Source organism: Trichechus manatus, unplaced genomic scaffold, assembly GCF_000243295.1.
Source record: "Trichechus manatus latirostris isolate Lorelei unplaced genomic scaffold, TriManLat1.0 scaffold00136, whole genome shotgun sequence".
In the NCBI taxonomy this organism is placed as follows: domain Eukaryota; kingdom Metazoa; phylum Chordata; class Mammalia; order Sirenia; family Trichechidae; genus Trichechus; species Trichechus manatus.
In genome coordinates, this window is record NW_004444072.1 from 5,621,871 (window position 1) to 5,647,724 (window position 25,854).

At 40.0% G+C, this 25,854-nt stretch overlaps 1 protein-coding gene across 1 annotated transcript in view; it reads right to left on the reverse strand.

Annotated features, from left to right (window-relative positions):
• Positions 1-997: 997 nt before the first annotated feature.
• The window catches only part of EFHB (EF-hand domain family member B), a 59,198-nt gene continuing 34,341 nt past the window's right edge, over positions 998-25,854 (reverse strand). Inside the window, exons 9-13 of the mRNA XM_004385292.1 lie at positions 20,252-20,406; positions 9,004-9,211; positions 6,004-6,216; positions 4,527-4,708; positions 998-1,171 (exon numbers count right to left, since the gene is read on the reverse strand). Coding sequence (XP_004385349.1) covers positions 998-1,171; positions 4,527-4,708; positions 6,004-6,216; positions 9,004-9,211; positions 20,252-20,406 — 932 coding nt within the window. The remainder of the gene's footprint in view (positions 1,172-4,526; positions 4,709-6,003; positions 6,217-9,003; positions 9,212-20,251; positions 20,407-25,854) is intronic.

The following is a 25,854-nucleotide window of genomic DNA, read 5'->3' on the forward strand; positions in this document are numbered from 1 at the left end:
AATCAATTTTTTTTAAACCTTAGGTCTCTCTTTTTTTAAAGTAACAGTAGACTATAGTACAACTGCAGTATCTAAGTCAAACAGTATCTTTTCATACTAATAGACAACAAGCTGGTTAAGGTCTATCACAGAAATATTGATAGAACACACGTTATTGATCATTCACTCAATTAAGTTATACTACTAAAGTCATGGATTCAACCCACACAGATACTCACTTGCTTTGTAGAAAGAACACTATGTATGTCCTGAGATCACGCACCCCACCCACCACCATCCCTGCTCCCTCCTAGACAGGGCATCAAATTTGTACATCAAAGAGCCACGGCAGGAGGGAAGAGAATGACTCAGCACAGTTTGCTACTAATAACCCACTAAAGCTACATCTAATGGTGGGTCAGCTTTGTCCTCTTCAGATACATCAAGAACAACATGTTTTTTGGGGGCATAGAAAATACATTAAGAATTAATGGCCATTATGTGATTTGTTAGAATTCAAGTTTTTGCTCTCTAAATTCTGCTCCTTTTGATTAAGTTTGTTTTCCTCAGATGCTAATAGAGACTAAAAGCCCTCTAAATCGAACTCTTGTCATAGAAAAGCCTAAAGAGAAATGTTGAAGGCAAAATTTTGTGAACTTGGAATCATAAACCAGACTTTGATTTCAGACAACCAACTAAAATGGAAAGAATTCTCAGGCCTACTAAATGTTACCGAATCTCTGTCTGTCTGAATCTTTGGTGAGGATGGAGTTTAACTCTCCAAGTGCTTGTCAAGTTCTTTCGTACTTTATAGAAGACAATAAAATACATTTTAAAATCTAAAATCCATTAGCTAATACAATTTATTAGCAACACATATAGGCATATAAGTTCTACCACAGTGACTGCAGAATGATAATATAATACCTAAAGTCAGGATAGATTTGAATATTTTAGATGAACAGTAGGTATACAAATTTAGCAATTCTTTTATTTAAATGAATGAACTCCAAAAATATCACATGGTTGTTTTACACTTGATTCGGTCTGCATGCTGCAGCTCATCTAGAACATTTCTGATGCTCTCTACACAGACTTCTCCACTCTGATGTTTTTTTGATGCAAGATTCCATACATTTTCAAATTCTTCATCAGAAAGCTTGATACCAATGTTACATAATATCTGTGCAATCTAGGAAAAAACACTTAAAGTCAGATTAAGATTTGTATGTTTTAAAATTTGTATTTAAAAATACATAGTTAGAACATCTCAGATTATGGATATTTATCCAGAAAAAGTTTTCAAAAGGGTGTGGGTGTGTGTGTGATGAGCAAATATCACAATTCCACTACTTTCTACTGAGGGACCATTTTGTTAATATGAATATGAGGGTTTTCAACTATCCCAGCCAACATATAAAATTACTCTCAACTCTAAGAATTTCTAGTTATTTTAAAGAGAGGCAGCAAGATTCAAACAGAAAGAGTAAAAGAATTAGACAGAAGACTTGCTGGATTTGCGTCTGTCACTCATTGTCACTATGATCTTGTGTATGTCACTTAAGTCCCTGAATAATATTTTCCTGTTTTAAAATAGGAATATTTTCAAAATGGATCTAACTTGACTGTTGTAAACTTTATAATTGTGGATGTGCAAATGCCAGAGAGAAAGTGCACACACACGAGCAACTGAGCAAAACAAAAACCAGCAAACTTTGTTTACCAAGTCATGACTATTAAAAGAGATCAAGGAAGGGACAAATATAACAACTAGTGGTGAGAAGAAAGATTAGAAAGAGAATAAAAGATGTAAAAACAAAACAACAAAAGCAGAAATTAAATTTAAAAGAAGAAAAACATTTACTGTGAAACATTCAGAAAAAAACAAAGAGGGAAATGAAAATAAAGGTTAGACAGTGAGTAGGAAAGCCAAAGTAAAAGAATAGTGGCAGAAAAATTAAACAGAACCTCAACAATAATTAAAAGATCCCCTAGAAATGATGTGTCCTTGTGGGAAGTTACTAGTGTAGGCAAATACACCTGACATTCAGAAGAGCAGAATTGCCAGGAACCTGTAGCTATACAGCAAAAAAGCACCTCAGTGTCCCTATGAAAACTCCTATTTTTCTCCCCCCTGAGACTTAGGTGAAAAAAAACTCTGTATGGATTGAATTGTGTCCTCCAAAAACATATGCTGAATTCCTGGTCCTTGTACCTGTGGATGCAATCCTGTTTGGGAAAAGGGGTTTTCTTTTGTTATGTTAATAAGGTATACTATTGTAGGGCAGATCCTAATCCTAATCAATTGTGAGTTATAAAAAGACCAGAATACATACACACACACACACACACACACACACACACACACACGGGAAGACACACACCATGTGAGGATCATCCACAAGCCAAGGAATGCCAAGGAACCAAGGAACGCCCAGGGTCACCAACAAGGAATTTAGACTTCTAGCCTCTAGAACTGTGAGAAAATAAATTTCTGTTCTTTAAATCCACCCGTTTGTGGTATTTGTGTTACAGCAGCACTAGGAGACTAAGACAACACCCCTCAGAGTGAATGCACAAAGTGTGGTCCCAGACAGTCTTGAGCATCCCAGCCCTGCTTCCTTTCTAACTTGTCAGTAGACATCCTCTCCTGTCAGTATCCTGTTGGTAGTTTATTGCCAGGAACTGATTAAGCCTGTTGCCGTCGAGTCAATTTCAAGTCATAGCAACCTTTTAGGGTAGAGCAGAACTGCTTCATAGTGTTTTCCAAGGAGCAGCTGGTGGATTTGAACTGCTGACCTTTCAGTTAGCCGCCAGGCTCTTAACCATTACCCCACCAGGGCTCCTGGGACTGGTCAGCTAATACTTTTACTGAAGTCCATCCATTCTCAAGTTAACATTATTACCCCAACCAGGCCTTTGAGTTCTTAGTTTTTATCTAGAATTGTGAGATAAAGGATGACTTCTACTTAAAGGAATGTTAGGCATCATGCAGTAAGCAGGAGAGTTTTGCTTCTTGGGCAACTCTGAAGTTCTACTTCCTAGGCCCTTAAGCATTACAGAGGGAAGTGAAAACACACTCTGGGGTTGCAGGGAGGGGTCTCTTTTCTAACCCTCTGGGGATGATCCTGGGTTTCTTCTTTGCAGCCAGCCAGAAGGCTTTGCCTTTTGAGTTTCCCCTTCCTCTCTCCCCCGCCTCAGTAGAAATAAATTGTTAAAATGAATCTATTATTAATTAGGTTAATGTTCAGTATCTTTTCAAGCTATCAACCCTTCATCTGAAGTCCCAGAAGGCATTGTGTGTGTCTCTTCACATCATTTCTAGTGCTGGTTCTGATGAAGCAGTTGCTCCCCGGATCATACCCTGCCTTTCATGGTATACATCCAGACAGGCTGGTCTGACCAAGCCTGCTATGAATCCCTGGCCCTCAGTACCCCAGCAGATATTCTGACCTAGCTGAATGTTCCCACATTGTAACCTATCTAGGAAGCAGATTACGTGGGAAATGGAGACCAAGTTTTTTTGAGTCAGAAAGTGCAAAAAAAAACCCAAAAACCCACATGGGCTGACATACGGTGTGACAATAGGACAGATATTTTAAGTCAATGCTTGTCCCAGATAATCGGAGACACATGGTAACAGGACACATAGAGGGTGGCAGAGTGGCCCTCGTCATGCTTACCTGTTCATTCTAGAGGCCCAAGGCCATAAGGTACTTCCTCAAGGAAGGAATTGCTCCTTTTTTCTTTTTCTTAACTAAGAATAGATGTGATGGTTAATTTTACGTGCCAGTTTGGCTAGGCCATGGTGCCCAGTTGTTTGGTTAAACATTAGTCTAGATATTGCTGTGAAGGTATTTAGATATGATTAACAGTTACAATCAGTTGACTTTAAGTAAAGCAGATTACCCTCCATAATATGGTTGAACCTCATCCTTGAAGGCTTTAAGAGGAAAAACTGAAGTTTCTTGAAGAGAGAAGGATTCTCCCTCAAAACTGTAACATAGATATCCTGCTGGAATTTCCAGCCTGCCTGGCCTACAGATTTTGAACTCAAGTGTGCTGGAGTTTCTAGCCTGCTGCTCGGCCTACAGATTTTGGACTTTCCAGACCTACAATTGCATGATTTAAAATAAATCCATATCTGTTTCTCTCTCTCCTGCTACCCACCCCACCCTCCATGTGTGTGTGTGTCTTGCATACATATATATAAACCGTTGGCTGTGATTCTCTAGAGATGCTAACACAATAGTGTTTAGAAAAACATTTTTCTTTTTATAATGGGCCATAATTAGTATATGACATGAAATACGGCTACCTGTGATAGAGTAAATTCTACTTCAAGAATTGTTCCCAAATGTCCCAACCAAACAGAACAGTATTCACCAAGAATCCTATATTTTGGTGGTCCTGATAACTTTTATAATACAGAGGCTCCAGTTTTGAGAAGTCTAAAATAGTACTCATTGATAAATAAACATTTCCATCTTTGTGTATTTATGCGAAGTTGACATTTCTTCCAAATCTTTTGAAATAGTCTGCCATACCTCTTCTTTTGATCTGGTCTTGAAGAAGTCTCTTTCAAACACTCCTTTCTGGCTGAAGATGGTAGGATGTAGTAATGAATAAGCATTGCCCTCTTCACCATAATTAGTTCTATCACTGACCCGACGAATCCGGGGGGCAGGAATATCAGACCGAATGGTTGGGACACCATAGATAGGATAACCTATGTCATCAGTGGGGGAAGAAGGCAGACCTTTGAAAACTGAAGTGTACAATACAGTAGCCACCAGCCACATGTGGCTACTGAATACTTGAAATATGGCTAGTCCAAATTGAGATATGCTGAACGTGTGAAATATACATTAGATTTTGAAGACTTCATATTAAAAAAAAGAAATAAAATACCTATTAACACTTTTAATATTGCTTCCATATTAAAATAATATTTTGCATATGTTAATTAAATACAATATATTATTGAAAAGTAATTTCACTAGTTTCCATAATTTTTTTAGTATGGTTACTAGAAGATTTAAAAATACATATGTGACCCCTATTATATTTCTACCGGATAGCACTCATCTAAAGGGAGCAGCAAGATCTCACTGCACCAGGATGTACTGCATGTCTATAAAGTCCAGCTAAGAGAAATACATAAATTCTTAATTGCATCCTTAGTCCTAGGAATTGTTCTTTTTTTTTTTGGTGAAAATATATACAGGAAAACCCGCTCCCATTCCACAGTTTCTAGACATATTGATCAGTGACATTGGTTCAATACTTCACATTGTGTTAACATTCTCCTTAATTTCTGTTCTAGTTGTTTCACTTCCATTTACTTAATCTCCCTGCCTCCACCACCACCACCACCCACACACACACACACACATACACACACACCCCGCCCCTGGCCAACCTTCTTATCTATGCTTTAAAATAGCTATTGACCTTTTGGTCTTATGTAATTTTTTTTTCTTAAGGTAATGCAATACTCAAGGGTGACAATCTTTACTCTTTGGGCTAAACTGTTACTTTAGGAATTGTTCTTGATCAACAAAGTCTTTCTAAATAACCATTATCCATGATGCCTGATATTGAGATATGGGAAATAAAGATATGAAGAACTGTTTTGTAAGAGCTCTTCAAATATGTGAAGGCAAATGTGTGTGAAGATAAGAATCACATGACTTAAAAGTCTCCTAACACTAAGAAGATAGGATGATCTGAATTACTGCAATGTATGTAACTCAATTTTCTGATCTAGGATGTTTCCAATTTTATGAATATGTACAGAATCATTTCACTTGGGCCATCATTACAATAGCACAGTTCAGCAAACATTTATTGAGACCCCCTCGGTTCTTGGGATACAGAAATGAATGAAAGGTTGTAGATTTTGAGAAACTTACAGTCTAATGGAGATAGAATTTAGGTAAATGCAGGGGTAGAAAGGGACACTTCGTTTCTATCTTGACTGACCCTTTTAAAACTCAGGAGAGGTTTATGTGACATACTCACAAGTAGAAGGAACGGCTCCCACGACAGCATTGATCTCAGAAGAAGAAGTCTTATACTCATTAGACACCTTATCGCTTGGTCTCAGAAGTGTCCGAAGCGTCTTTTCTGAGCTCCCTGGCTCTTTTAAGATAATATCATCAGGTTTTATCAGGAGAGTTGGGACAGATTCTTGAACATTAGCCTCAGTAAGGTTTGTACAATCTTGTTTTCTACCTTTAAGCAAAGTGGACAAGAGAAAAATACAGAAGGAAATGACCACCTAGTACTTGCTGCTTTGTGACAAGATGAGTTTTCTTATTTAGTCTCTTCTTGTTAGTGGAAACTGAGCTGGTGTGAACCGTCTGCTGATGCCAGCACCCCAGCGTAAGAGCAACTTCAGGCCAATGTCACATACCAGGAAATTTAAACATGGCCTAATGTGTCTTTATGCCACTCCACTCACTTTACTCCAGAATAAAGTAAAGATCAAAGGTAAATATAGAACCTACAGTGATTGCCGTCCCCTCCCTTTTTTTAAATTAGTTTATTTTCATATTTAACTTGGTGAACTATAGGAAACCCAGAGTTGTTTCTGGGACAGTGTCCTAGGCAGAGATATGAGAAGACATATTTGGAGGTGGTGCCGAATTCCATGCATACCCAAATACGGTGTAGCCACATCTGGAAAGGCAATGAGAACTCACTGTGAACACAGAGACTGATTATATAACTAACCCCCTACACTTCAGTGTATAAAAGAAAACCCTCAGGTAAAACTTAAACTGTAAGACTCTGTCCTTTTTTGCAGATCTGCTTTGCTGAGTCAATTTCTAGATTTAAGAGTAAATTCCTGAGACATCTCAAAAAATGTAACCAGGGCTTCAAACCAGTTCATTCCCACCCCAGATATACTGAATCAGAATCTACATTTTAACAAGACTCCCAGGTGATTCTTATGTACAACAAATTTTGAGAACCACTGCTCTACTAGTGGTTCTCAGAATTGGTCCCTACCCGCAATCAGAAATGCAAATTCTCAGCAGGGATTCAAACCAGTACTAACCGGTTCTATGCCCCATGGTAACTCCACAGATACCACTAGAGGGCACTATGGTATTTCAAGCTCTAGAAGAAGTCTAGAGCTCAAGCAAGGGTTGCAAAGGCAAGTAGTGTCAGTATCAGAGAAAGGCAGGGATTATGGCCAACAGAAAAGGCATGCCTCTCTCAAGTATGCACCCCTATGCAGCTCCTGCCAATCGCTGCCACCAAAGCCAGCAGGCCCAGTGTTCCAGATCCTCTAATTTCCTTCAAAAAAAGGCAGAAATTGCAAAAAATATGAAAAGCTTTTCTTCAGAAAACTGTTTGAAAACCACTATCTTAGCATATTTACTCCTTTTCGCCCAGAAGTCAAGAGTAAAACAGAGTTTAAGGATGAGAAGGCAGGAGAGGACAGGAAAGCTGGTAATGGGGAACCCAAGGTCAAGAAGGGGAGAGTGTTGACAGGTCATGGGGTTGGCAACCAATGTTACAAAACAATATGTGTATTAATTGCTTAATGAGAAACTAATTTGCTCTGTAAAAGTTCATCTAAAGCACAATAAAAAAATAAATTAAAAAGAAAAAAGAGTAAAATACAATTGGAGATAAGATAATTTCTGGCAAAACATTTCTGGGCCCGTTCTGGCCTGTTCTGGCCAAGAGCTTGCAGCGTTTAGCCTAAAATCTCAGAAGTGAAGATCCTCTGGAACTCCACTGAAACTGACTGATGAAGTCAGACTTGAAAACCAGGAACAATCTGAAGAACTATCTGGCTTGAAAACCGACTTTTGCTTCCCTCCCCTACTTCATGCACTGTGCCAAGAAAAAAACTCTGTGATCCCTCTTTATTTCTGAAAGGGCCAGGACAAAGCTGTTTTCTATAAAAAGCTCCATTAGATAGAGACGGCTCTGCTGCTTATCTAGTGGCTAGAATAGAACGGCCATCCTAGAAACGCCGGGTAAGGGCTTAGCTCATCACCAAAGACCAAAATCTGGTCTTGGAATTGCAGAAAGACACAACTCAGGAAAAAAAGATAAAAATAGTAATGTCTTCACTTTTTAGAAGAGAGATGTTCTAAGAGGAAATAAAAATGTAAATAAACTTTTTAAAAAAAACTAATCCTCCCTAATAATCAAGATACGGAAATTAAAGCAAACTTGAGGTACCATTATATACAGCTAAATTAGCAAGAATGTTTGAAATATTTCTCAACGGTGGCAAAGTGAAAGTAAAACCTCTCACAGCGTGGGCTGGTAAAATTGCAAACTGGTGTAGTCATTTAGAAAAGCAAAATGAAAACAGAGAGAGAGAGGTACTTCTAGGACAATAATAGCATTCATAGGAAATGAGATATAATTAGAACCAAAGCTTTTTGAGAGATGATAATCACAGCATCACCCACATTACTTTAAATGTATCTGGAAACAAGCTGAATTTCAAAGGGTAGGGAAATGATTCAGTAAATCTTAATACATCAGCATGAAGGAACTGAAAATGAAGTTTACAGAAACTGTAAGGAGCCCTGGTGGAGCAGTGGTTAAGCATTCGGCTGCTAACCAAAAAGACGGCAGTTCATAAAAGTATCTCTTCATTCCACAAAAATTTGAAAGTTAGATTTTAAAAAGTCAAATAAAAATGGTATGTTCCCTGTGATTTTACCTATGTTTAAAATATATACAGATTTTATTAAGTATTGCCCCAAGGAGAAGTCGATGATAAAATAGAATTTGATATAAAAAAATCTGACTGATCATTTAAATTTTATAAGAAAAGGAAAAACACCATAATCTTTATCTTTGATTTAAATATTATCGTGTTTGCATATTATCTTCCTGTATCATTAACCATAAATAAATGTACATTTATATGTATGTGTACATTTTTTGTTTTTGATATAATAAAAAGTTGACAAAAGTTGAACTAAAAAAATGACAATATAGAAGTCCATTTAAGAATTCAGCAAACCTTCAAAACTTAAATACCTTTAATAATGACCCTCTCTTCATACTCTTTAAGAGGTAGTTTGTCTTTCCAGTTAAGAAAATTTGCAAATTCTAAGTAGTTAATCATGCCATCTTTATCCACATCACAGTAGTTAAATAGCTGGTCCAGGAGTTTTTCATCTAAATGCAGGTTAGCCTGGTCACAAGCTTCCTGCAGCTCGGCTTTATCGATCATCCCATCTCCCTTCTGTTAGACACGAAGCAAAAAAGATGAAATAAGCATTAGCCTCCAGGAACAAGTATGTAACATCTATTATTTAGTTAAGAAAAAGAAATAACTCTATTACATAAATTCAAAGAATTTGTCTCAATTTTCACATAAGAGGAGTTAAATACTAAGCGAGATCGGCACTCATCGTGTGGACAGTACGTGCACAGAAATTTCAAACCCTGGTTGGAATAAAGTGTGGCTCAGGAACTTTGTTCACTCTATTTTAATTTTTTTTTTTATCATGCTATTTACACTGTTGCAGAACAGGTATGATCCATGACTGACACTTCATTTGATCAATGTTCTGTACTTCTGATAACTCTCTACTGTTTTTCATGCTTACAAAGTTTTTACCACCCTTCGTGTTTCAAAGAGCAATAAATGGTCCTCCAGTTCCTATTAACAAGGAGAAATTGAGGAGGTAGCTCCAGGTCAAGTACTGGGAGGTAGATTCAAAGACAGCTGCCTGATGAAAGGTGTCCTGCTTCTTGTTAATACTCCCCCAGGTGAAGGGCACTTTCTTGCCAATCTGGTGCTCAGCCGCCATCGCAACAATTAGCACTAAGATTCATTCTGGGAGTGGGAGGAGGCAGAAAGTTTCCGCCCCCTTTCAGACAACAGACAGGAGCACCTACACTGAGCTTGAATGGAGGGAAATTTGTGACCTCTACGGGCAGAAGGAGCCCTGGTGGCGTAGTAGTTAAGAGTTCAGCTGCTAACCAGCAGTTCAAATTGACCAGCTGCTCCTCGGAAACCCTATGGGGCAGTTCTATTCTGTCCTATAGGGTCGCTGTGAGTCAGAGCCAACTTGACGGCACCTAATAACAACTATAACACGGCAGAAGGAGCCCTGGTGGTGCAGTGGTTAAGAGTTCAGCTGCTAACCAAAAGGTTAGCAGTTCGAATCCACCAGCCACTCCTTGGAAACCCTATGGGGCAGTTCTACTCTGTCCTATAGGGTCTCTATAGGGTCACTATGAGTTGGAAATCTACTCATTTGCAACGGGTTTGTTTATTTTGGTATAAGTAGAAACTTGGACTGATCTGCGTGGAAGATGAGGGGCAGGGCACATAATGCTTGATAAGATGAATGGCAACAGCTGGGACATTTTACCCCTCCTGCAGGTCCTCCTGCAGTTGCCGTAGAGTTTACTCCAATTCATGGTGACCCCATGTGTATCAGAATAGAACTGTGCCCCATAGGGTTTTCTTTTTTTTAAATTTATTTTGTTGTTGTTATTGAGAATATACACAGCAAAACATATACTAATTCAATGGTTTCTACGTATACAATTCAGTGACATCGATTACAGATTACATTCTTCGAGATGTGTAACCATCCTCACCTTCCTTCTCTGAGTTATTCCTCCTCCATTAACATAAACTCGCTGCCCCCTAAGTTTTCTACCTAATCTTTCAAGTTGCTGTTGTCAATTTGATCCTGTATCAATAGAACCTGAAAGAACACAATGCTCAAGGCAGACATTCTTTACTAGTTAAGATAAACTATTGTTTGGTTTTAAGAAGACTTCAGGGGATATTTTTGGTTTAAGGGTTAAAGATTATCTCAGGGCAATAGTTTCAGGGGTTCTTCCAGCCTACATGGCTCTAGAAAGTCTGGAGTCCTTGAGAGTTTGAAATCCTATTCTACATTTCCCCCTTTTGATCCATAGGGTTTTCAGTGGCTGATTTTTCACAAGTAGATCACCAGGCCTTTCTTTCAAGGCACCTCTGGGTGCACTCAAAACTCTAACCTTTTGGTTAGCAGCCGATGATGTTAACCATTTGCACCACCCAGGGCCTCTGCAGTCAATCAAGCCAGCCTTAAATCCATTTGGAAATGACAGTAAAAAGTCTGAACTTTTTGCAGTGGGGTCTGGCTGCTGTAAGGAAGCTTTGGCCCACTCACAGAGATTTTCCTGAGACAGACAAACTCCCATGGGAAACCATAGATGAATCATTGAGTCATATTCATGTTTTACTACCCAGGTTAGGATTTACAGTGTTAATGAGGGTGATCCACTGAAGAATGAGAAATGGTCCCAAAGAATTTAAGACAAATTCTTGCAGTAGATCCTCAGCTCTGGAAAACTTCTCTAACCCTTGAAACCAGGTGAAAATTTAAAAGGTATTCTCTTGACATGGAGCAGCAAATGACTTGGATTAAGGGAGACTCCTTTATAAAAAGTCTCTGCTGCAAGCCCAAGTCAACCAAAAAACCCTACAGCTCCAGTTGAATAGCAATGTGGGCTGCGGTTGCTAAATCAAGAGGTTCCCAAAACTGAACTATATTATGATAATAATGATGACTTTGTTGCCCAATACAGGGCTTTATGTGAACAGAAAGCATCAGTGGTTTGTTTGGTTGATCAGCATGCTGCTACCATACCTCTCAAACTCAAAGTATTTCTAACTGATGCAGAGCCACTCTCTCCACCTGTACCCTTGATTCCTCCCACCCTCTATACCTGACCTCAGCTGCTTTAAGACAAACAAGATTAGGTGTAAGACAGGTCTCCCTGTCCCCAAGGGGGATCAAAGGCCACATGCATCTGTCCAAGGAGTGATGGGAGACCCAAACTTTTATGGCTTTGTTACATATGGGGTGCCAAAGTCACCATCCTACTCAGTCCTTTAGTGGGGAGGGGATGTATGGATTCAACTCATAGGGTTTGGACAGAGTTTGAAGTGGGGAAGGAAAGCTAACAATATACTATTACTGTGGCTTACACTGCTTTATGGTAATTGGTGTTGATGTGTTACATGCCCGTACTCCAAATGCTCATAAGCGCCAGAAGGGATTATCCCAATCGGGAAGGGCCCCCAGTGGAGAACTGCTAGTACCTTTGGGACCCAACAACCCTAATGACACCTTTGAGCTACAAGTCTCTGTGCCGGATGATTTTGAGCCTCTGTAAAAGAGAGGCAATCTCCACCTGGAGGTGAACTTTGTGGTTTTGGACTCATTGCCTCCCTAACATGTTTACCAGGAACACATCTTTCCAAAAGCAGCTATTAGCTTGTTACTGAGCTCTTGCTGAAATTGAATGCCTGACCCATGGAGGCCTTGTGACTCTCCAACCTGATAATCATTTTGGGGTGGGTCAATTTGCACTCAATGACTCTAAGGGTGTAAAGGGCCTAACAAGTCTCATTTTTTAAATGGAAATGGTACATTCAAGAACACAGCCAGCCTGACCCCAGAGACAGCCCAGCTTTATGTGAAAAAATGGCAATGATCCCTCTGAAGAAAACTTTATCCCCCACTCTGTCACCTGAAGCAAAGTCACTGACTCAATGGGACCTTCAGTTCACAGAGGCTTCTCTAAATTCCTGGTTCACTGATGAAACCCAGTGATCTTCACTGAGATGCTGTGGCTGTTCAGCCTCAGCACAAGCTATGAAGGACTAAGAATGGACACAGTCACTCCACTCAGTGGGCATTCTCATGGCTCTGGCCAATACTCCCTTTGATGAACTTTGTTATACTTTTACTGACTCTTGGGGCTGTTGTCAATTCCCTACCTGCTTGGTTTTCCACTTAAAAATCACACAATAGCAGATTAAAGTCATTCCTTTCTGGGTCCACAAACTATGGAAACAAATCATGGCTACTGACTGAACCATCTAAGTCATTCATGTAGATGCTCATGGTAAGGTTCTATTCTCTGATGAGAAAGACCGAAAGCAAACTGCTGATGGAGCTAGAATCATCCAGACTGCCACCACTGCTGCCTGGATCCATCATCATGGCAACACATCCACCATTATTAGACACAGCACAAAGTAAAGGACACTACATTTCTAATGCAGAGGCTAACACCGCATGACTACTGCCAAAGTTGGTCCATTTGTCTCGGGGTGAATGAGTACACATCACGCAGGGCATTATCCCCACACTACTGGCAGATTGACAACATTAAATCTTTGATATCATCTTTTCAAAGTTATATAATTGCTGTTCCAGTCCAATCAGCTGATTACACTCACAGAAGTATAGGCCATGAGATTAACCTAAGTCATGTATTCAGCTTTCTGGACCATTTGTAGCCTGACAATGGCACATCTTATAGCACAAAAGCTACTCAACAATGAGTGTTAGTCAAGGTATTCAATGGACCTTTCATGATCCCTATCATCAACAGTCATCTCGTATTTTTGAGCATTTTAACAGCCTTCTCAAAAACTGTCTACCTTCTTCACCAGCTCCTGGTCCACACATCTTAGTAAAGCAGTTTGGTCACTGAGTGGAACCATCCTCAGAAAAGAATTATCCCATGTCTTCTCCCTTCTGGGTAATGATCAGAACAAAAGGGGTAAGGGGCCTTATAAACGTATTTTGAAAATTCAAGATTCTTCCCTGACCATTCCTGGACATGAAGCATCTTTCTTTCTCCTAACAGCAACCCCCCGCCGGCCTAGTTAGTTCACCTCTTGGTGGCAACCAGGCACCGAAAGAGTTTAGGGGATTCAAACTTAATTCTAGTTCAATCACCTGGATCCTCTTGTTGGGTTGCCATGGTCCTAGATTGTAAGGCCACCACTTGTCTGTCAGTGTGTCATGCTGTGGTAGCTTGTGTGTTGCTATGATGCTGTGAGCTATGCCACCAGTATTTCAAATACCAGCAGAGTCACCCATGGTGGACAGTTTTCAGCAGAGCTTCCAGGCTAAGACAGACTAGGAAGAAGGACCTGGTGATCTACTCCTCCCCACCCCCCAAAAAAGCCAGTGAAAACCTTATGGATTGCAGCTGAACATTGTCTGATACAGTACTGGAAGATGAGCCCTCAGGTTGGAAGGCACTCAAAATACGACTGGGGAAGTTGTTGCCTCCTCAAATTAGAGACAACCTTAATGATGTGGATGGAATAAAGCTTTCAAGATTTTCAGTATGGATTACACTTCAGCATAAAGAAAACAAAATCCTCACAACTGGACCAATAAGCAACATCATGATAAACAGAGAAAATATTGAAGTCAAGGATTTCATTTTACTTGGATCCACGATCAGTGCCCATGGAAGGAGCAGTCAGGAAATCAAATGATGTATTATTGCATTGGGGAAATCTGCTATAAAAGACCTCTTTCAAGTATTCAAACGCAAACATGTCACTTTGAGAATTGTCTTAGGCTGGAACTAAGGTGTGCCTGACCCAAGCCATGGTATTTTCAATCGCCTCATATGCATGCAAAAGCTGGACAGTGAAAAAGAAAGACCAAAGAAGAATTAACCCATTTGATTATGGTGCTGGCAAAGAACACTGACTATACCATGGACTGCCAGAAGAATGAACAAATCTATCTCAGAAGAAGTACAGCCAGAACAGTCCTTAGAAGTGAGGATGACGAGACTTCATCTCACTTACTTTAGACATGTTCTCAGGAGGGACCAACCCTGGAGAAGGACATTATGCTTGGTAAAGTAGAGGGTCAGCAAAAAAGAGGAAGATCCTCAACAAGCTGGACTGACACAGTGGCTAAAACAATGGGCTCAAACACAGTAACGATTGTAAGGATGGTGCATGACGGGGCAATGTTTCGTTCTGTTACACATAAGGTCGCTATGAGTCAAAACCAACTTGACAGCACCTAACTACAACAGATTGTAAGGATAATAACCACTTGGTTGAGTACACTGTTCACCAAGTCTTTCTATAGCGGCCAAAGTGGGAGGTTAAATGGGTCTCCAGAACCTGTATAAATATTCCCTTGTCTCTCTTACACCTAATACTTCCAGACAAAAGGTCTGTGTAAGAATAGAGGATAATTGGTAAAAAGGTGAAGTTATAGCTACTGGAATTAAAAAAAAAAAACTCAAACCAAACCCATTGACGTCCAGTCAATTCTGACTCATAGCAATTCTCTAGGACAGAGTAGAACTGCCCCATAGGGTTTCCAAGGCTGTAATCTTTACAGAAGTAAATTGCCAGGTCTTTTCTTCCAAGGAGTCACTGATGAATTCAAATTGCTGACCTTTCAGTTAGCAGCCAAGTGCTTAACCACTGACACCACCAGGGTTCCTTATAGCTGTTGGAATAAGACACATTGATTTCATGGTTTCGGAGGGAGAGAAACAACTTCAGCTCTTGGGGAGGGAACATCTTAGACATGGGATGTTTTTCTTCCTCATTAGAGATAATGCCCTGGTGCTGCTCTCCAAAACTGTTACCAGCACATTAGATTTAACTGATTGCCAGACAGTTCTGACCATGATGTGACCACCATTCCCCTAATCTTACCAAGAAGTCTATTGGAAACAGCACAATGACCCCAGTTCCTGCACCTACCACCCAAAATACCTCTGGATGTCTTCTCTACTCCCATCTTCAGTCATTTGATGGGGAGAGTGAATGCCATCCAGCTAGTGGCATGGGCAAACAGGATAGATTATACTGATTGCCTTCAGGCAGTCCCTCCAAAAACAAGCACTAGACAGACTTATTGAACTTAACTGGAAACCCTTGAGCCTGCCAGCTGTCTAGGGGGCTATGCTGCAATTACTGTAAGCCTGTGCTCCTTGACTTATATTAGTTCCATCCGGGGCCCTAACAATTATAAACAACACTTTCTTTCCAAGCGCACCATACGTGGCCCTGGGACTGTACTTCTTATGGGGAAACCCAGCATAAACTTGCCTCGTTTCTGAAAACACAGTGACTTGTACCTTAGTCGTGGTCATAAAAGACCTTCACGAATTTAAGAAAACACCACCAATAGATCATATACTCCTCAGACAACTGTGGAGATTTCTCCTGTATGAGGCTATCATTAGCTAATAGGGGAGCTTTCTGGAGGGATACTGACTTATTTATGTGCATCCTGTATGCATTTATCCCTACGATGCAATTCAACTAGAAAAAGTGGTACAAAGTTTGTCCAGAACACCACCTCAACCTAGAAAACATTCAGGTCAGCCTCACCTCACAGTCTAGGGTTGTTATAGATGATAGAATTGCCCTAGACTTCCTCCTTGCAGGGCAATTTGGAGTCTGTGCAATCACTAATACATCCTGCTATGCCTGGATTAATGCGTTAGACCAAGCAGAAAGTTAAATACAGAAACCTGATGATATACGGGACTTGTTCAGCTGGTTGGGTCCAGGATCCTGGAAGTCATGGTTAAGACTGGTTCTGCAGATTTGACTCACACTGCTACTTGAAACCCTACTGATAGTAGCATTAATTAAATGAGACAAACTGGATAGACTTATCTGTCTGATTAATCAGAGTGACCAACAAAGTGGTATACTTATGGGAAAATGTGCCAAATGCCAAAATGGTATAGAAACAAGAAGCAGGTATTTTAGGGAGACAATTCTCCATGGGTCTCTCACATTTCTGCATGTCTAGAAAGAAAAGACACTAGCTGCCTTCATTCTGGACCATCTTTTCAAGGATGTTTGTACAGTGAAAAGTTTTGAGAGATATAGTGTCTACCTGTGAGCAAAGGACAGGTTTGTTTACTATCCAGTATAATAAAGATAACGTCTCTCTCCAGGACAAAGGTCAGGCAGTTTACTGTCTACTATAAAAGATTCAGGTTCCCTAAACTCAAGGTTCCATTCCCATGACAGAAGTCACTGTGTGTACATTTGTCAACTAGTTCACATCATGTCACCAATGGTAATTGGAACTTGGGGAACTGGAGCAAATGCTGATATGGTGGGTACTGCTACTGCCATGAGTCCTTTGTCTCTGGCCCGGGTGTCTTGTGCCTGCTGCCGGTATTCATAAAACCATGGCTAACTAACCTGCTAGTTTGCGTTCAGGGTAAAATCTCAGACCCTTCACAGTTCTTGGCAATGCTTTGCCTCACAGCCTCAAACGATGCAAAATGTATTTTAGGAGATGATTCTATTTTTAAGTTAGCAATGTTTACATACTGATAACAAATGTACTCCTTTAGCAAGTAGGAATTACTGAATTTTACACATGCTTAATTAGAAAATTAATTAAAAGAGAAAATCATCAGCTATGTGCATTTCTAAGAACATCCATCATGAATTACATAGTCTATGATAGATACGAGCCAAAATCAGTGGATATGACTCTGAGCTTGTCATACCACTTGACTCTTTATTCCAGTAGTGTGCTGTAAATGTTTAACTGGCTTTCTCCAGGGTAGGGGGAGGAAACCTGCTTTCCATGGTGTAAATACTCCCATCATGGCCAATTTCCAGCTACCATTGTGATGTCAAAAGGCTTGTAAGCTTCCTGAAAATTGAACAATAGGCTCTCTCAAGCCAGCTCCTGCATACTGCTGCTACTCTAATTTATAGTCTATTCTTCCTCTAGACTGTAAGTTCCCTAAGAGGAAAGTCTACGCATTATCTAACATAGGGTTTGATGTATAGTGAGCGCTCAGTAAATACAGAATTAATTTACTTAAAAGCCAAGAGGATTCATTTAGGAAATCAATCGTTTGGTTGGTTGTTTGGTTTTGTTTGTCCATTTAATCTGGGCATCCAACAATATAAGATTCAAATAACTAAAAATTATCCTACAGCTGTACTAGGAAGACCCACATCATATTATCCTCAGAAAAAAGCTCCTTAAGGACACTGAGCACTACACTGTGCATATTAAAAGTTAACTATTGAAAAGGTACATCAGCATTAAGTAATTCTCAGTAATTTCCTCCCTGCTTAATTTAATTTTATCGTAAGGAATTTGCCTGGTGGTTTACTAAGATAATCAACAGCTGTTAAGATGATCATCTTGCCTATAATTACATTTAAAATGAAAAGATTTTAAAAAGCAGAGCAATACTCATTGTGGTAGGTTCCCTTACTCACATCACTACTATGTAAATTTCCCTAAATATCATCTTTGTAAAATACCTGGATTTGAGTAAAATTTAAAATGTGCTCATTTTAGCTTACATATTTTCATTCCACGAATCATTTAGAAATTATCTGTATCTAAATAGCATCCACCAGCTGCTCCTTAGAAACCCTATGGGGCAGTTCAACTCTGTCCTATAGGGTCACTATGGGTCAGAATTGACTCGAAGGCAATGGGTTTGGTTTTTTGGTTAAATAGCAATTGGTCTCTATTAAAAACCAGACATACACAGTTTTTGTATAAAATCCTACAGCTGCAGATTAAATCGTTAAACACTTTCTTCAAACACAACTTTGTAAGAAATGTAGTTGAGTACTGGTTTGTGTGTGTTTCTCCCTACATAATTAGCACAAATTTAAATGAGATATTTAAACTGCTTTTTATTCATTAGCTAACAGGCCTCTAACCAAAGAATGAATAAAATAACGGGGCTTAAAATGAATTAGCCAATGAGTGATGAAGTTGTTTTTTTTTTTTTTTTTAATAAAAAACATAATGTATACTTTTTCCAAAACTGCAGTCAACATTGGAAGGCAGAAAGGAATATTCTCTCTTTTCTCTCTGAGGTATACTGAAATCATTCTCCCTTTTTCCCTCTCATATCAAGATTGTGAGGTACTGCATCATCACATGTTTATTTATGAGCTTGTATTTGTTTATACGAGACTGATTCTAAAATGGTTCTGCTGCCTAGAAAAATAGGTACAGTTAAACAAGGCAAAAAAGTGAGGAGATCAGATGTGCTTTGTAGAACTGACTCTGAGCTTCCTGACAGACAAGGAAAAATGTACGCACAATAGGTACAAAATTTATGCTGTCCATGAGTTAAAAACAAACCAGATACTTGAGTGGTGCACAGTTACTCCCTTCAGTAAGACTAGGTTTCTGAGTAGAAGGATGCATTTGACAAAAAAAAACAAAAAACAGCACTCTGACAAAAAATATACCACATTTCCCGGGGCAGCTGCCTACAGTATTCCTTAGCGTAAGCTAAAGGCAATGCAGCTTTGTAAAAGGCAAACCTGTGATGGCCTAAAATAGTGTGAGGTAATTATACAGACATAGAACAATCTGACTTTATCAAAAGATAACATTTAGAGTAGCTTGAAAATTGAGTGATCTTGCTCTCTCGAAGCTGAAACCACATTCTGCTCCCCAGAGGAGATACATTCTAAATTTGGCTTAGACTTGTACCGAAGGTACTGCGTGTGCAAGTTTGGATTTAGGTACAGACTCTTGGGCCTTTCCCAGGGATCCATAGTGCTTTCCCTTTCCCCTTGTCCCCAGCACACTGCAGCTTAATGTCTACAACCGACAAAAAAATCTACCACCATCAAGTCGATTCCAACTCATAGTGACCCTATAGGGTTTCTAAGGCTGTAAATCTTTACAGAAGCAAACTGCCACATCTTTCTCCCGCAGAGTGGCTGGTGGGTTTGAACCGCTGACCTTTGGTTAGCAGCTGATGGCTTTAACCACTGTGTCACCAGGGCTCCTTCATAGTCTACAACAGTGGTTCTCAAACTTGAAAGTGCATCAGAGTGCTTGTTAAAACACAGTTGCTGGGCCTCACCCCAGAGTTCCTAATTCAGTAGGTCACAGTGGACCTCAAGAAGCTTGGGTGGCGCAAGCAGTTTGCCACCAGCTGCTATCCTAAAGGTTAGGGGTTTGAACCCACCCAGCTCTTCCCCGGAAGAAAGGCCTGGAGAACTGCTTCTGTGAAGATTACAGCCAAGAAAACCCTAGGAACAGTTCTACACTCTGTAACACATGGGTCACCATGAGTCAGAAGTGACTGAATGGAAATGAGTTTGGTTTGGGTGAACCTTAGAATTTGCATTTCTAACAAGTTTCCAGATGACGCTGATGATGGCACAGGAAGCACATTTTGAGAACTGATCTACACCAGAGGTTGGCAAACTTTTTCTGTACAGGGCCAAGCAGTAAATATTTTAGCCTTGCAGGCCACACAGTGTCTTTCGCAACTACTCAACTTTGCCTTGTAGCACAACAGCCTTAGATGGTAAGTAAAATGAACGGGTGTGGCCTTGTTCCAGTAAAGCTTTCTTTATACCAGGCAGTAGGCTGGATTTGCTGACCCCTCATCTTCACCAACCTGCCCGGATCCATAATCCCACACACACACCAAAAAGCTCTGCTCTGCTACTGGCCTTGTCATAGTGCTTGAAGGCTGCCAGCAAGGTGTCGAAGTTTTGGCAGTTGACTTTCTTCAAGTGATGTCGAACTGCGGCAAGCATGGCTCGCTGTCTATCCTTGCCTCGAAGATATTCACCCGGAAGTCTATTGTGGATGAGATCACCAGCTCCTATCAAAAAAGGAAAAAAGAAAAAAAAAGTCTTTTATCTGGATTTAAAGTCTGTCAATATTATTTCCATCCTAAAAAAAGAGAGAGACCTGTTAACGTCTGCAAATAAAAAAGAACTCACATCTATAACACTATCCTGCAGCATGACAGAAATCCTTGTGTATAAAAAAGCACATAAAGTTAATTGACTGAAATTAATATCAGTTTTATGTTACTTCCCTGCTCAAGAAACAAAAATCTGAAAATATGAGTTTTGTGGGGACATCGTCAGCCCTACCCACTTGTCCAGATATTTCCTAAGCTTGTGAAGCCTTCACCTGACTGCCTCTTAAGAGACATTTGTCTACAATGTGGAGGATCTGAAAGATGGGGCTGATTCCATGTTCGGATCACTCTGTGTACCTCACAGTTGACTGACCCTCTGGGAGTCCTTATGAAAATTAAGACTCAAATTCTTGACTCTCTCCTAACATGAGTTTCCAGTCAGCCTTCAGTCTGTATACCAAGTTCCCATTTTTCAGGCCTACTTCCCTCTGTATCACCACCAGCACTGAAGGACTGCCCCATCCACAGTTCCCTTAAGTAAGAGTCCTGACCCAAACTCCCGCAGGTATCTAGAAGTAATGCCCTCTCCAGTCCATTGCTCCATCCCCCAGACTTGGCCCTTGCTTCCACCTCCCTAATTTACAACACAAAGAAAGTATAAACACCCACGCTGCCTATAAACCCCATTTCTTGTCATTCCCTTTTAGTAAACATGCCTTAGATATTAATGTTGACAGGAATCAGGACTTCAGTTGATCATGCTGCTTCATGCATGGTAGTTTGGTGATATCACCAGAAAAATCCCTCTGCCTTTGTTCATCTTTCCCTGGACTACACCCCTCTCTTTTTCTGCCTGAACCTCTCAACTTTCTTGGGGCAGGGTCATGCTGGCAGTTGGCTGTAACACCCTGAATAGATTAATTTAAATTGCAATGTTAGTTCAAGGCAACTAATACTTACATCTACTCTGTATAAGGCAATATACTTAAGGGTCTTTCAAGTGCCTGTTTTAAGAGGAACTCGTGGCACTTCTAAGTCGTCACTTATTTGTTATAAAATTAGGAGATAAGCATGCACACTCTGAAAAAAAGTCTTGGTTCTAAGGGTAGACAGTAAGAATGGGTGAGAAATCCACAACTGTGATGGTTAATGTTGTGTCAACTTGGCTAGGCCATGATTCTCAGTAGTTTGGCACACGGTATGTAATCACCCTCCATTTTGTGATGTGATGTGAGCAGCCAATCAGTTGAAAGAGGAGTTTCCTTGGGAGTAAGGCCTGCCTCCAGTATATAAAAGGATGTTCTGGCAAAGCTTGCTCATTTGCTCTCTTGACCCTGCACTCTTCTTGTCCCCTGACCTCCAGTCCTTGGGATGTAAGCCTGCAGAAGTCTTCAGCCTTCCACTTGACCTGCAGATTTTGGATTCGCCAGTCCCTGCAACCCCCCATTAGCTAGCAGAGGCCTCTGGCCTCCAGCCTGATCAGCAGATTTTTGGTTCGTCAGCCCCTGCAACCAAACGAGCAAGTAGGGTCTTCAAAATGCTGCCTGACCTACAGATTTGGGGCTTGCCAGCCCCCACGATTGTGTGAGCCATTTCCTCACAATCTGTGAGTCATTTCCTTGAAGTAAATCTCTCTATGTACATTTATATATAGACTTCACTGGTTTTGCTCCTCTAGATAACCCAGACTAAGACAATAACTAAAGCTGATTCCAGGGACAGGGTAACTGCCTCAGAACAAGGATCTGAAACAGGATTAACTACCAAGAGACATTCCTAAAGTGAGCAAAACACAAGGAAGACCATAGGAATGGAAATTAAGACCGTTAGGGATGATTTTTTTAAAATAATATTTTAAACCTATATTTAAATATTTAAACCTATATTTAAATATTTAAACCTAACAGCAAGTTAGGTTCCCATCTTCTCAACTTTGCTTTTGAGAAATTGTTGACCTTTTGGTCTCCTGCTGATGTTTTTTAAGTAGGGACCTGATCTTATGGATAATATCCTTTATTTTATGTGCCACTCTGTAATTTCACTAAAAGATGATCTCAGGGGATAGGCTTGGTTCTAGTTTAAAGAGTGTCTCAGGGTGATAGTCTCAGGGGGTCCTCTGTTCTCTACTGTTCCAGTTCATCTGGATTTTTTTTTTTTAAATAAGAATTTGAGTTCTGCTCCATATTTTTCTCCCACTCTATCCAGGACCAACTATTTTGGCCCCAGTTAGAACGGTAGTCAGGCACCATCTAGTTCTTCCGGTCTCAGCATAGATAAGGCTGTGGCTCTTGTACACTTGTTTCTTCTCTGCACTTTCTGTTGCCTTCTTACTATTTTGCTCCTGGAAAATTGAAACCTATAGTTGTGTCTTAGATAGCCACTCACAAGCTTTTAAGGCCCCAGACGCTACCCACTTCGCTAGGATACAGATCATGATTTTTGTGAACTATGTTATGCCAATTGACTGAGCTGTCCCATGAGACTATGGTCCTAAGCCCTCAAACCCAGAAAACCAATGTTGGAAGGTGTATGGTTATGTCTGAGGGGTAACCGTATTTGTGTCTTCAATGAATATATGTGCCTGCACCCACATATTTTCACTAGGCATATGTCAGTTTGTCATACTGTGGTGAGTTGCGTGTTGCTGTGATACTGGAAGCACTGCCATGGGTATTTCAAATACCAGCAGGGTCAACAATAGTGGACAGGTTTCAGCAGAACTTCTAGACTAAGACAGACTAGGAAGAAGGACCTGGCAGTCTACTTCTGAAAAAATTGGCCAGAGAAAACCTTATGAATAGCAGCAGAACATTGTCTGACACAGTGCGAGAAGATGAGCCCCTCATATTGGAAGGCACTCAAAATATGACTGGGGAAGATCTGCTTCTTCAAAGTAGAACCAAAAAAAAAAAAAAACCAAACCTGTTGCCATTGAGTCAATTCCAGCTCATAGCGACCTCAAGGTAGAGTCGACCTTAATGACATGGATGGAGTCAAGTTTTCAGGACCTTCGTTTGCTGATGTGGATGATTCAAAATGAGAAGACACAACTTCAAACATCCATTAATAATCAGAACACAGAATGTACAATGTATGAATCTAGGAAAATTGGAAGTCATTAAAAATGAAATGAAACTCATAAAGATTGATACCCTAGGCATTAGTGAGCTAAAATGGACTAGTATTGTCCATTTTGAATCAGACAATCATATGGTCTACTATGTCAGGAATGACAAATTGGAGAGAAATGGCATCACATTCATCATCAAAAAGAACATTTCAAGATCCATCCTGAAGTACAACACTGTCAGTGATAGGATAATAGCTATACACCTACAAGGAAGATCAGTGAATATGACTATTATTCAAATTTATGCACCAACCACTAATGCCAAAGGTGAAGAAACTGAATATTTTTACCAACTTTTACAGTCTGAAATTGATCAAACATGCAATCAAGATGCACTGATAATTACTGGTGATTGGAAAGTGAAAGGTAGAAATGAAGAAGGATAGTTGGAAAATATGGCCTTTGTGATAGAAACAATGTCGGAGATTGCATGATACAATTTTGTGAAACCAATGACTTCTTCACCACAAATACCTTTTTTCAAAAACATAAACAGTGATCATACACGTGGACTTCATCAGATGGAAAACATAGGAATCAAATCGACTCCCTCTGTAGAAAGAGACAATGGAAAAGCTCAATATCATCAGTCAGAACAAGGTCGAGGGATGACTGCGGAACAGAACATCAATTGCTCATATGCAAGTTCAAGTTGAAGATGAAGAAAGTTAAAACAAGTCCACAAGAGCCAAACTCCTTGAGTATATCCCACCTGAATTTGGAGACATCTCAAGAATAGATTTGATGCGTTGAACACTAATGACCAGATGCGTTGTGGAATGACATCAAGGACATTGTCATGAAGAAAGCAAGAGGTCATTAAAAAGACAGGAAAGAAAGAACAGACTAAAATGGATGTCAGAAGAGACTCTGAAACTTGCTCTTGAATGTAGAGGAGGTAAAGCAAATGAAAGAAATGATGAAGTAAAACAGCTGAACAGAACATTTAAAAGGGTGGCTTGAGAAGACAAAGTAAAGTATTATAATGACATGTGCAAAGAGCTGGAGATAGAAAACCAAAAGAGAAGAACACACTCGGCATTCCTCAAGCTGAAAGAACTGAAGAAAAAATTCAAGCCTCGAGTTGCAATAGTGAAGGAGTCTATGGCGAAAATATTAAACAACACAGGAAACATCAATAGAAGATGGAAGGTATACACAGCGTCATTATACCAAAAAGAACTGATCGATGTTCAACCATTTCAAGAGGTAGCATATGATCAGGAACCAATGGTACTGAAGGAACAAGTCCAAGCTGCGCTGAAGGCATTGGAGAAAAACAAGACTCCAGGAGTTGACGGGATATCAACTGAGATATTTCAACAAATGGATGTAATTCTGGAAGTGCTTACTTGTCTATGCTAAGAAATCTGGACGACAACTACCTGGCCAACTGACTGGAAGAGATCCATATTTATGCCTATTCAAAAGAAAGGTGATCCAACTGGATGCAGAAATTATCGAACAATATCATTAATACCACAAGAAAGTAAAGTTTTGCTGAAGATCATTCAAAAGCGGCTGCAGCAGTATGTTGACAGGGAACTGCCAGAAATTCAGGCTGGATTCAGAAGAGGACGTGGAACCAGGGATATCATTGCTGATGCCAGAGGGATCCTGGCTAAAAGAAGAAAATACCAGAAAGATGTTTACCTGTGTTTTATTGACTATGCAAAGGCATTTGACTGTGTGCATCATAACAAATTATGGATAACATTGCGAAGAATGGGAATTCCAGAACACTTAAGTGTGCTCATGAGAAACCTATACACAGATCAAGAGGCAGTTGTTTGGACACAACAAGGGGATACTGCGTGGTTTAAAGTCAGGAAAAGTGTGCGTCAGGGTTGCATCCTTTCACCATACCTGTTCAATCTGTATGCTGAGCAAATAATCCAAGAAGCTGGACTGTATGAAGAAAGGGGCATCAGGATTGGAGGAAGACTCATTAACAACCTGAGTTATGCAGATGACACAATCTTGCTTGCTGAAAGTGAAGAGGACTTGAAGCACTTACTGGTGAAGATCAAAGACCACAACCTGCAGTATGGATTACACCTCAACATAAAGAAAACAAAAATCCTCACAGCTGGACCAATAAGCAACATCACAATAAATGCAGAAAAGATTGAAGTTGTCAAGGACTTCACTTTACTTGGATCCACAATCAAAACTCACGGAAGCAGCAGTCAAGAAATCAAAAGACACATTGCATTGGGCAAATCTGCTGCAAAAGACCTCTTTAAAGTGTTGAAAAGCAAAGCTGTCACCTT